Raw genomic sequence first — 13171 nt, forward strand, 5'->3', positions numbered from 1 at the left:
CCCTATTGGCCTTTCATTGAGTCTATTGCCCAAGCCCTTGGCAAAGTTGTTACCAAGGAGCCTGAGAAATTTTTTAATGCTCACCCTCAGCGACGTGTTTGCATTGAAGTTGATCTTTCCAAAGATCTCTAGGATTCTATGGAAATCGAGATTGACACTCAAACCTTCTCACAGAAGGTGTTTTACTTGAACCTACCTAACACCTATTATAGGTGCCAGTCTGCGAAACACAAGATCAGGGATTTCCCTTTGGCTACGCCTAGGGTCAAACCCCAACCTATAGTGGCACCTATTAAACAGGCCGAAGGAAAAAAAGAAGAATGGGTTACTATTGGGCACAAGGGCAAGCCTGCCTTGAATCCCTTGGCCCGTAAGCCATCCTATGCGGCGGTTACTGCGATTCCTCCTACTTCCATAGAAGTATCAATGCCTGCTAGCATGGAGCCGCCAACGGCTTCCATTGCACTTGTTCCAGGGGTTTCGCAGGTTTCAAACCCTGCTGGTTCACAGGGGCTCAAGGCGGCCGCCAGGGCCTCGCCCTTGGCTAGGGCTCGTACTCCTATTGTGGTTTCTTCTATAGTACCACCAGAAACAAGATGTTCTCGCAATCCTCCTGGATGGGCAGAGATATCAAGGGTAAAATGGCAGGCTGCCAGTCCAGAGGATTTCTCGTCTGACTTCCACCCGATTTCTACCTTTTTGCAGAATAGCTACTCCTCTTTGGAGGACAAGGATGATATGGAAGAGTTCTCATGAACTTCCTTTTATGGAATGTTTGAGGTCTTACAAACCTCCCCAGAAAGTTCTATGTCCAGGATACCCGTCATAGACTTGGGAATTTAGATTTTCTTTGCCTTCAAGAAGTTAAAATTTCTGGTTTCATGCTTTTTGCTGCTTGCCGCATCATTTGGTAGGATAGCGTGATGTTTTCTTCCCAGCATGAAGCTAGCTGAGGTGGTGTAGTTACTCTCCTATCACCTCGCCTTCATTCTGCTATTATCTCGCATGGTTCTGACCCCACACACCGTATTATTTGGCTTTTGCTCTCCATTAACAATCATTCTTTTGGAGTCATTAATGTTTATGCCTCTAATGATGCTGGGGAAAGGGCACAAATGTGGGTTTGGCTTGTTGACAACTTGCCACCAGGTACTTGGGTCATGTGTGGGGACTTCAATTTGGTTGAAGTGGCCTCTGACAAAGATGGCATTCTGCCTTCCCATTGGACAGTTGGGGAAAGAGGAGCCTGGTTTTACATGCGACATAAATTGGGCCTTTTTGATCCCAATACAAACTGCTGCCATGGTAGTGGGGCCTAGCACACTTGGTCCAATTTTCGAGCTGGTCCTGACCGCATATTGAAACGTCTTGATCGTGCTATGATCTCGGCGCAATCTTTTTTCTCCTTTTCTGAAGATCGTGATTTGCCTATCATTCCCCTAACACATGTGACGCTGTCAGACCACTATCCCATTTATTTTGGCATTTCTTGGCAAACACTTGTCCCCAAGGTGGCCAAGTCTCAATTCTTCCTCAACACGTTTGTGATGTTGCATGCTTCCACCATCTCCCACATCCAACGTGTCTAGAACTTGGAGCCACATCTACATTCCCATCGAGGTTGGATTCAATGGTGGAATGACGCCATTACCAGAACTGCTCAATTTTTGCGCATCTACGAGCGTTAGCTGGCTATCTTCAGAAAATGGTCTTATGAAGCCAACACCCTTGCCCTCAAAAAAGCCTCTAAAGCTCTCATCTTCAACCCCTTTGATGTGGAGTTAAAAATTCAGCTTGCCAAGCTTCGCCATGATAAGCAAATTGCTGATAACTATGCTGCCCGAGGAGCCCAAATCAAAGCCCGTCTCCACTAGTTGGAGGTTGGCAAAAAAGCCTCGAAGGAATTCTTCCAGGCTCTCCGAGCCCGTCATACCAATATTGGGATTAAAAAGATAAAAAAGGAACTGATGTTCTTTCCAGTCTGCCTGACATCCTGCAAGCTTTTGTTCTTCACTATGAGAACGTCTTTGCTTCGCAGGGCAATTTGGTTGCTCAAGAGGAGGCTCTCAGATTGTGTATTGTTGTTACTCCAAACCGCCTCACGGTTGAGCAATGCGCTTTTTGTGAGCAACTTCTTTCCCTCCAAGACCTTAAAGAGGTAGTTTACTCCATGGTGGATAACAAATCCCCTGGGTGTGATGGATTTTCCTATGAATTCTACAAACATCTTTGGGAGCAAATTGGTCCTGATCTGCACAAAGTCTATCTTGAAGCATATCATTCTAAAAGCCTAGGAGCAATCATAAATAAAGGCAATATTAAATTCATACCTAAAGTTGGTGATCTTGAGGACATATGCAACTGGAGGCCCATCACCCTCTTGAATGTGTCTTATAAGATCATTGCCAAGGTGCTCTCTCTCAAAATTTGCCATATATGCTACCTTTAATTGTGCGACCTAAACAAATTGGCTTCATCAAATCCATATATATTCTTGACAACATCATTGCTATCTGGGAAGGTACAGAATGGGCCCGTAAGTCCAAGCAGCAGGCTATCTTTTTAAAGATAGATTTTGCTAAAGCCTATGATTGCATTGAATGGCCTTTAATTTTGGCTATGCTTTAGGCTCTGGGTTTTGGTCCCAATTTCCTTCAGTTCGTGGAGATGCTCTTTGGTGATGCTAATGCTTGCATCACCATCAATAATTTGCAATTTGAAGCTTTTGGGCTTTTTCGCTCCATCAGGCAAGGTTGTCCACTAGCTTCAGCGCTTTATGTCCTTGTTGCTAAAGGTTTTGGTTATTTACTTGCTCACTCTGTGTCTTCAGAACTGGTCCATGGCATTTTCTTGCCTGATTCTTCCTCCCAGTTAGTCAATGGTCATTTTGCTAATGATTCTTTTCTTACTCTTCTTGAAGATGAAGAAAACATTAAAAATGCTTTAAATTGTCTGGACACTTTTTGTCAAGCCTCTGGCTCTGCCATTCAATGGCATAAAACATTCTGTTACCGCCAGTCTTTCTTGCTAGCTCCACCTTGGCTCAGCCAGTTTCAATGGAAATGGGTTACTCATGGAGAAATCTTCTGCTTTCTTAGCATTCCCTTTTCTTTCCAGGCTTCCCCTGTGGAACTTTGGAATGTTGTGTTTGCAAAGATTAGCAAAAAGCTTGATTATTGGATCACTAAGCCGCTTTCTCTTGCTGGTAAATTTTAGATTTGTTCTAAGATTCTAGCTGCCACCCATGTGTACTATTCTTCCTATTGGGCTCCCTCCAAAGCTTCCTATCTCAAGCTAGAACATTTGCTCAGAGATTTTCTCTGGGCCTCTGGTTCTGACCATCATGGTTTTCATAGAGTTGCTTAGGATTTCTATTGTCTCCCAAGGGAATCTGGGGGTCTCGGCCTGCTTTCCACTCAGAAGCAGGGCCTTGCCCTCTGTGCTAAATGGATTATCAGAGCTATTTCTAGAGATGAAGCCTGGAAGATACTAGTAAGGCATTTCATTTATTTCGGCTTCCCTATTAATAGACCGGCATGGAAGGGGATTGGTTTTCAGACCCTTCTCACTATGCATGAACCGGTGGTCATACAGAGCTCTTTTGTTATAAAGAGCATCTGGAAAGCCTGGGAAGCTGTTAAACCTTGGCTTTGTTGGGCTAGTGATGAGTTTCGCAATGGGCTATCCTTAAATCAACAGAACATTTGGTGGTCTCACCTGTTTGCCATCTAGGGCACTCCTCTTGCCAAGACTCAAGGTGTCAGTGCTCTGCATTTCTTTAAACGTGGCATCCGCACTACCAAGGATATTTTTTCAAGAGTCACCATGAATTTCAGGTCATGGGAGGATATGCAAGTTCAGTACCACCTTGTTAGTTCCGATCGCCAGACTCTTGACCTTCTGTTGTCTTCCATCTTTGTGCACTTAGTTCATAAAGTGGGGATTCAGTCTGTTCGTCCTTGGTGGCATGATTGGAAGTGGTATCCTACCACTCCATTTACCAATTATAAGCCCAACATGGGGTACAGATGGCTTTCGCCCCACCTTCCAATGGTGGACACGCTTAATCAACAATGGCATTTGCAATCTTCACTTTCTCAATGGAGAAAACGTTTCGACATCATTTGGAGTGCCATTACTAAACCTAAGATTTCCCACTTTGCTTGGTGCCTTGCCTTCCAAGGTCTTCCCCTGGGGCCTCGACTCAAGCACATTGGGGCTCCTGATCCCAGATGCCCCTTCTGTGGTCAACCTGAGTCCTTTTTGCATTTTTTTGATTTTGCAAGCATGCTTAGAATTATTGGCACTGGATTCATGATTTTTTCAAGCCTTTCAGGCCCGAACCTTTTTCATGGCATATGATCCTGCTAGGTGATTCCCCCATAATTCCTTGGAAGTTCTCCCAAATTTGGCATACCTTCAAGATGGAAATTTTATTTTCTCTATGGAAAGATAGGAATGCAGTTTTATTCACTCACAGTTTTTTGGATGTTAACATTGCAATGTACACTAAGGCATGCATTTGTAATAATGTCATTATACAGATACAGGTGCAAGCTAATAAAGTTGCCCTGGAAGTTGTGCACTTACAGGAATTGTTAAATCATTGGGGCAATGCTCCATGCACCATTGCCAGAGTGCCTCCGGATGCCTCGGCCGATGCCTCTTCGTCCCACGGTCGCCGTTCTTGATGCCAGTACTTTGGCTGCCATTCACACATGCCGCACCCCCAGGGTCCCTACCACTACTCTCCCAGTGGTGGGCATGGCAGTTGGAGGCGCCACTCCGCTTCCCCATCGCATGGTGGTTCTGGCTGGTCCCTGGCTCCTCCCCCTGGGCAGGCTTCTGGCCGGTCCCCGGCTCCTCCCCCTGGACGGGCGCACTCTGGCAAGTTTCTTCGGCTGGCCTTGGCAATTTCTCCTTCGCAGCCAGACAAGAAGGATGCAGAGACTGCGACTACCCCAGATCCTGCTGATGCTGCTGACGGCTCGACTATTCCCAGTCCACCCCACAATCCCACTGATGCGTGGGGATTTCATGATAAAGATGATCCTCCCTTTGCTGGAACTGCCTTGGTAGCTTAAAAGTTTTTTTTGATGAATAGTTAATAGTTTTTGGCTGAGGCCTTGTTGCTTTTTTCAGCTTCGGCCGTCTGAACTCATTCGCGGGGTGATCCTATATCCCCTGGCCCTTTTTTTGTGAATTGTAATCTTAGTAAATTTTATTAATTAAAAAGGACTATTCATCAAAAAAAACTTCTATATATATATATATATATATATATATATATGGGGGGTTGGTTTGCTGCAATACATGCTCTTGTAGACTCGGGGTTTACTTAATGAGGAGTTCAGTATTGTTGCTTGTTTAAGGAGTTCATTAGTTTTGCTTGTTCTTGCAACAGTAATTATTGCTTATTGAGGAGCTCAGAAGTGTTGAAGATTCTAAAATGGAGTTCACGAAGGTGGTGCTGCTTGATCTGTTTTTGTGCACTGTATGCAACTAAGCATGGGGTAAAACCTCAAAATCAGACATTGAGGCTCTCATCTTATTCAAAAATGCTTTGGATTCAAATTCAATCTTCCGATCCACATGTTTGAGCTCATGGAACTTTTTAGTTGATCCATGTGACTCTGCATCAACTAGCCAATTTGTGTGTGGGATAAGATGTAATGTAGAAAGAAAGAGTAAGAAGAGGATCACAAGCCTCACATTGGATCAGGCAGGGTACAGCGGGTACTTGCACCCTTCCATTGGGAATTTAAGAGAGCTCACAGAACTCTACTTAGCAGGGAATGCATTCCACGGAAGCATCCCACTGAGCATTCGGAGGTTAACTAATCTCAATAAGCTTGACTTGTCACGAAATATGTTCTCTGGATCTCTCCCACACTCTTTAGGAAGGCTCAGGAACTTGGAGGTTATGTCCTTGTTAAATAACAAGCTGAGTGGGTCTTTGCCCTATTCCCTCAATGGCTTGAGTAATCTGATCACATTGGATTTGTCTAATAACATGCCGAGTGGCTTGATTCCTCCACTAGGTGGGCTGAGAAATCTTGATAGCATTGATTTGAGCTTTAACAGTCTCATGGGTGCCATTCCATCAGATCTGCCATTGTCTCTGAGATCAAATATTTTGACAGGGCCATTGCCTTCAAGCTTCACCAGACTTCAGCATTTGGGTGTACTAGATGTTAGCTGCAATCAATTGAATGGTACCATTGAATTTGGGTTCTTGTTTTCAAACCCTGAATTGCAGCAGCTGAATTTGTCGAACGACAGTTTTACTGCAATCAGTGTGCAAAATTTGTCTGCAGTTGATAGTCAACTGGTAGCTGTGGATATTGGATTCAACAATATCAGTGGGTTCTTGCCATCCAACATTGCAACTTTGAAATCTCTGTCTTCTTTGTCTCTGAGATACAACCGGTTTCATGGTCCAATCCCTGCAGATTATGGTGTCAAGGCTACTGCTGATGTGCACCCTCTGGTTAGATTGTATTTAGACGGGAATTATTTAAGTGGAGATATTCCATCTCTATTTTTGAACATCTCTAGTGACGATATTAGTGGGAGTTTTGCTCAGAATTGTCTCAACAGCTGCCCATCCAGTGTTTCGTTGTGCCAAGGGGATCAAAGATCAACTTCTGAGTGTAGGAATGCATAGCGATCCTCAATACATAACTAGTTTTTTTTTCCTATGTCCATCTAACAGAGCAGCTATCGAGCTCTGAGATTTTATGATTTAATTGTATTAGATGTGTGAACCCTCGTAATTTATGAAGATGTAATTCAAGATCAATGAAAAGTGAAGATCATGTAATATCGAGAACTTGATGGTAGTCTCTTGGCTATTTCTGATTGTGAACCCTTCTTTAAGCTTCAAAAGCAGTTTTTCAGAAGTTTACTTGAAGTTTGTTTTCCAAATTATGGTTTTGATATTTGACTATTAGCATGTTAGTAATTCAAGGAATTGCCATGGCCGAGGCACTTGTAAATGATGAATATTAACTTAAATTCGAAGTAGAATCAATCGATTGATCTTGGAAAGGAGTGTGAGTAAAGATATGTATTCCTTTCTATTATTGCATCATTTTTTAATGGTAGCAATCAGAAACTTTAATAGTTGCTTGAGGCGTCATGTTTAACAAACCAAATGTGACTGCTAACCGAATCAGATAAATTCTTCATTTTCCCTTTTTTTTCCTGTAATATGCAGTCCGTTTCCTTCGCCTAGCATCTATTGCAGAGCATATGAATTTACTTAACCTTTTTCACCCGATTCATTTTTATTTTTTGCACAATGAAAAGACAAACTATCTTTGAAATTTTCTTATAGCTTCTATGGCTCTGGGTTGTGCTTCTTGTCCAGTTATTATGTTGTTAAGGAAATCATATGCAGCATTTTGAAACCTCTTATTATCCGATATGCTTTTTTTCGTATGAAGATACTCGCCGGATTTCAATGTGTGACACCGGGAGAGCGCATGACGGTTAGAATTTAAATTTGATTCCAATTGGAGAGTGCAATTGTGCCCGTTTGGATTTCGCCGAAACTCTGGAGGATTATTGGGTATTTTAGGGGAAGGTAGAGATTTTAACTTCATAGGTGAATGTCTGGTTGGTTGTAGCCTCGGCAAGGATGTATTTTCCATCATTCCAGCTAAATCTAAGTGTAATTTAAAATATTAATTTAAAAATACATGGGAACCTAAAAGCAATATAATATATGGCAATCTTAAAGTATATCTTGTTATCAGCGTAGTCATTGTACCCATTGCATCCTCTTGGTGCCAGCATTAGTTATATTAAAATATAAGAAAGAACTTAAGAAGAGTTATAAATTCGCATAAACGGATATAGCAATTACATAAAGATTAGAATGGTAATGATAGAAATCAGATATAGGGTTATCAAGATGTATAGATAAAGGTACAAGGAGAGGGATATAGAGATGGAGATAGTTTGTCTATATGCAAGATGGCCATGTGGAAGGAAGTGTATTTTTTCCTTTTCTTCGAAGCACTTTCTTCCTTTGTATAGATTTCCCATGTATTTCAGGTATCTAGGATCTATAGGATATTACTTAGTGATCCATTCTTGTGTCCATCTAACTAGTTGCCTTGCTTGACTATCCATGTCTTCTACCTATTTAGCTAAAAGATCAACATTATAGGTAGGAACATAATAAACTCACTTCTAATTATACAATGGATACAACTTATTCTCATTATCTTTGGTTGGCCTCCTTTGCAATTTATACCCCTAAAGCTGAATAGGAACGATTTAAGATCATTATGCAATAATATATGAATTGTACTCAATATGCATCTTCATGGTTGGCCCAATGATCTTCTACTTTGGACACATGTCTAAAGCGGCACCCAATAATTTGGCCCATCTTATCAATCGAATAAAATTTTCTCCTCTCTATTTCAAAAGGATTAAAATAATATTCTACTATCTTCAACTTCATACTTTTAGTAGTCTCCATGTTTAAGCATGCATGTTCACATGTTCTAATTGGGTATTAAAAGCTTGATTGTTCTTGTATGAAATCAAATGATGAAACAACACCTACCCAATTGCATAATTCAAGTACAAATAATTTGTTACATAGGCCTCTTGGTATATTATTATGAGCTATTATGCAACCAACTATTCTAATATGTGTGAAGGTTCTAAATTTGATGAAAAAAACTCTTGAAACTCTTTATTTCTATTCTCGCATCCAAAGATAACCTCTTTTCAAAATCATGCTCCATGGACCTGATAGTTTCAAGCATGAGTCCATTATTAACAATCCTATGATATTTTTTCTCCTTTCCAAAGTTAGTTAAGGTTAATGATTGTATAAATGATTACTTTGTAATCATTGAATGAGCCTTTCCTCCTTATTTCTATGAATGTTCCTTGTGTGGTTAACATATATACTAAGAACTTGAAGTCACATACAATTTTTCATCATTCTTCATTGTAAGAATTGATCATGCATATATGTTCACTTATTATGGTTGGAATTCCTCGACACCAAGCAACAAACAACTTTTCTCAAGATCGAGACTATGTCTCTTACATTCATGTGTAGCAAGCTTTGATGGATTTATTTTTATCTTTTGAATATGTTGTGCATTTCATGCTTTATCCAACAACTAACCATTGATGTAATTCATTAGCTCTTCATAGTTGATGTAATATTTCTCACCCAGAGAAATAGTAATCTTCACATAATCATCATGGGCAAGGATACTAAATACTTTCCCCTTGAATTAGGTGAGGTGGTTAACATCACCTCTCCCCAAAGCCCATAGTCTATACTGATCTAGAACCCACCAAGGACACAAAATTCTAACTCTTTCCATTTGGGTTAGAGATCCTCTATAAGAATTCAATGAGTCTACTTGATCTAGATTTGCATCACTAATCTACCTATATGTACACATTAATGAATGAAAATATTCAAAGAACTTATGGGTATGTGTAGGATCAAGAGGGGCCTAAAAGTTGTGGTGTAAATTAAATACTTTTTTCTTTCATCCAAAAATGCAAAAATTATGTTGCATTTTTAGGTGGCTCGAGTGTCAATACATCCCATGACGAAAGCCTTACCATATCAAATATCTAAAAGATATTGGATATTTGAACATATCAAATATTTAAAATTTAATATATTAATATAAATATATATTTTATTATATATGATATTGTATTATGTATTATTATAATATCATATTATGTGCTATATTTTAAACTATCATATTATATCTATCTCAATAATATCATTGTGGGTTATTTTTATCCATGATGAGTGCTCTATCTTGGCATTGGATATTCAAAAGACTTCTAATGTCCTGTTGATATAAGATTGTTTTGAAGGGAAGAATTTGTAATGGAACAATCATTATTTTGTCAACGATGTCAAACCTGCTACTTGCTAGTGAGACAATTGATTTTTGGTCTAAAAGCTATAATTTAGTTGATTGATGAAGAAGATTTGAGAAGAGGAGATAACAATAACACCTAGAGAAAGGTTGAGTTATTTGGTATGTAAAAGAAGCACTAAGACCAAGTAAGACATTGATACTATAGTGAATTTCTTATCTACTTAAAGTCTGAAATAAAAGATTACTCAAGTTAAGATTGGAAGAAGAACAAGTATGAAAAGTGTCTGCTAAGCCTTGCTGAGAAGTCAGTGCAAGTTGAGAAAATATCAATGGAAGTCGAGTGAAAATCAAGTGGTGCCAAGCAAAGATGAAAATCAGTGCAAGTCGAGTGAGTGTCAATATATGCCGAATAAAGTTTAGTTGATGCCGAGCATCAATAAACTTTAGTGTTTGCCGAGTAAACTAGTGTAAGTCAAGTGGAAGAATAGTATAGAAGTTGAGTGACAACATATTGATGCCAAGTGCCAGTATTTGTGTTAAATCAAAGATTTACAAATTTGTGCCGACTATTTTGTTTTCTTGAATTGTGCGAAGCGTGTGGAAGATAACTATGATGATTTGGTGGCATAGAATTCAAGGTAAACCATTTTGTGGCAAATTGAAGGAAGATTGAGAAAGAAGTTTCTAGAGGAACCAAATGGAAAAGTGGGTAGATTCATTGTATCCTACCTAATCCTACCTAACCCTAAAATGGATGATTGTGGTTAAGCAACAAAAGATCTTAACTCTCTATTTATAGAGAGAGTTGGTCAAAAGAAAAGGTTATCATGTGCGAGAACCTAAGGAAGACAAGGAGTCTAAGGTATTGCCTCATTCAGTGGTCGAATAGAAGAGACTGCAATTGGCATGCAAAGCAGGAAGGCTTAAGAGTATGAATGCTTGAAGGGTGAACAAACCATTAGAGCTAAAGTGTGTGAATGTCAAGCAGAATGGAGGACTGAAACATAGATCTATAATCTACAAGTGAGTTGTAATTTGTTATTAGATCAAGCCTTACTGTTACTTTCTAATCATTGTATCAGTCTAGGGTAAATCCTTTGGATTAAGGTTGACCTAACAGTCATTTATAAATCCTTTAACTAGGTGACATTCCAAGTGAATGATCTAAAGTCCTCTAACAAGGCTCACTCCTAATAAGGTGATTGAAATCCTTTAACTAGTCACATTTAACAATGTGTATTGTAACCTTTAACATGGTTGACCTTTCACAAGGCATCACTTTAGAAGAGTGAGAATTAGTAGCATGTTACTAGTGGTTTTTCCAAATTGGATTTCCACGTAAAATTCTTGTCACAAATGTGTTATTGAATCTATTATGTTCCATGTTAACATTTCTACAAAGTTGTTTTGACCTAGGACAGTGACCTACAAAATTTAAGTATTTTATGATCTAATGAATGCATGCTTAATAAGGTTTTATGGATATCGGTCTACTAAGCATTGAATTTTTTAATTTGTGCATCTAGACCTTGGATAACTAAGTCACCCCCCTCTTAGTTATTCTAAAGAATTCCAACATGTCCAAGTTATTCAACAATTGACACAGAAAAAGGGTGGAAAATCCACAAAGGAGATGTCTAATCAAGTAGCAAAAGTAAACACAGGGAAGAAACTATAGACGCTCAGTAATGGTTCATGCCTACTCTTTCATCACTTTTACCCACTAACACGTTCCATTTTATCATTTTTCTAACTTCGATCTTTTTGCAAAATTGATCATTATTTAGACCTATTTTTCAACATTTTATAAACATCTTTTCATATTGATAACTTTTTTGAACCAAATGCAGATCATTTCCAAATTGATTCAAAACATATCAAAATCAAATCTCAATTTTAACCAATCATGGGCATTATCTTGAGTCCCTCAATGCCTAGTTGAACCTTATACTTGTACCTCGATCAAACCAACTAAATCAATCATCAACAAACCAAAATTTAGGCATTGTTGAGTCTCTTAGTCTCTTATCAACCTATTTTGTCAACAACCATCACTAATTCAACCTATCATCACCGATCCTAGACATTGTTGAATCCCTCAATGCCTTTTCATCCTATCTTGTCATCATTTTTCATCAATTCAATCATTGACATTTTTGAGTCCCTTGGTGTCTTATTGTGTCCTTATCCAATTGACTTAATAGCATTAACATAGTATGTTGATGTTATTCCAACCAATCCTATCATTCAATTTCAATCAATCCTAAGACATTACAAAGTCTGTTAATGTAATATGTTATCGATTCATACTATGTGTCCTTGGCATGCCATCAATTTGTATCATTCAACTAGTGTCATTTATTCTATCAATTTGATCATTACTTTGATCATTTCCATTATCATTGTGTTTGATTGTATTCTCAATATGATACTTTAGTAGGGTTATTCCTTGCATTTATTTCATTATTTTGGCCAATCAATCTACTAATTGGGTTCTTTATTCCTATGTCTTTAATCATTTAACATTGCACCTTATTAATTCCCCATTTTACTAAATTCTCGTAGTTAATTAATATTTATTAATTAATTGTTCCATTTTCATGAATTTGTGAATTCCCTAATTCCTAAATTCTTATTTCTAATTTTTGAGGTAAATTATGAGTTTTTGGATTTAAAAATTCAACTCTTATATTTTTCCCCTAATTATGCTTCCATCTCCTATTTTCCAGCTTCCACTCTTACACCTTCTTTCAAATTCTAAACACTTTCCATTCACTTTCTTACACCTTTCATTTTCCCCCAATTGTGCTTACACCTTTTTATGCACATTTTCTTACACATTGTCATAATGTGCCATTTTATGACACATTTTCCCATATTTTTTTAAGGCAAAAAGTGGCAAGCCACTATAATATTTTATTAAAATTGATTCAAAAAGGTCAACTGGGAAAGAATCAGTGAAGAAAACTCAGCTTCATCCCTTATCTACATAGATTTTACATAATTTCATGGAACTATTGACAAAGTATAATTGCAAAAGGGTGAAACAACTACCACCCGATCTCACCACAAATGTCAAATAATCGACATTAAAATTACTGTGAACAATGGTTGGTCACAATATCCACAAAACCTGATAAAAATGCCCAACAACACACCTTCCACACACATCTTTGAACATTTACATTGGTCATTCATTGATCGACTATATTGCAGTGAGTTTAGAAGACATCTATTGACAAACTATAGTGTCATTACAACTACTTTATAACTTACTCTTTGCATTT

At 38.5% G+C, this 13171-nt stretch overlaps 1 protein-coding gene across 1 annotated transcript; it reads left to right on the top strand.

Moving 5' to 3' along the window:
- Positions 1-426: 426 nt before the first annotated feature.
- LOC149555894 (uncharacterized) lies at positions 427-6667 on the top strand. Its single transcript, XM_089829615.1, has 3 exons — positions 427-655; positions 4637-4852; positions 5508-6667. Exons 1-3 carry the CDS (start codon positions 427-429, stop codon positions 6665-6667), a joined length of 1605 nt encoding a protein of 534 aa, XP_089685741.1.
- Positions 6668-13171: the final 6504 nt, after the last annotated feature.

The sequence above is a fragment of the Cupressus sempervirens genome, chromosome 5 (genome assembly GCF_028749045.1).
Source record: "Cupressus sempervirens isolate cs-2001-9-10 chromosome 5, ASM2874904v1, whole genome shotgun sequence".
Classification (NCBI taxonomy): domain Eukaryota; kingdom Viridiplantae; phylum Streptophyta; class Pinopsida; order Cupressales; family Cupressaceae; genus Cupressus; species Cupressus sempervirens.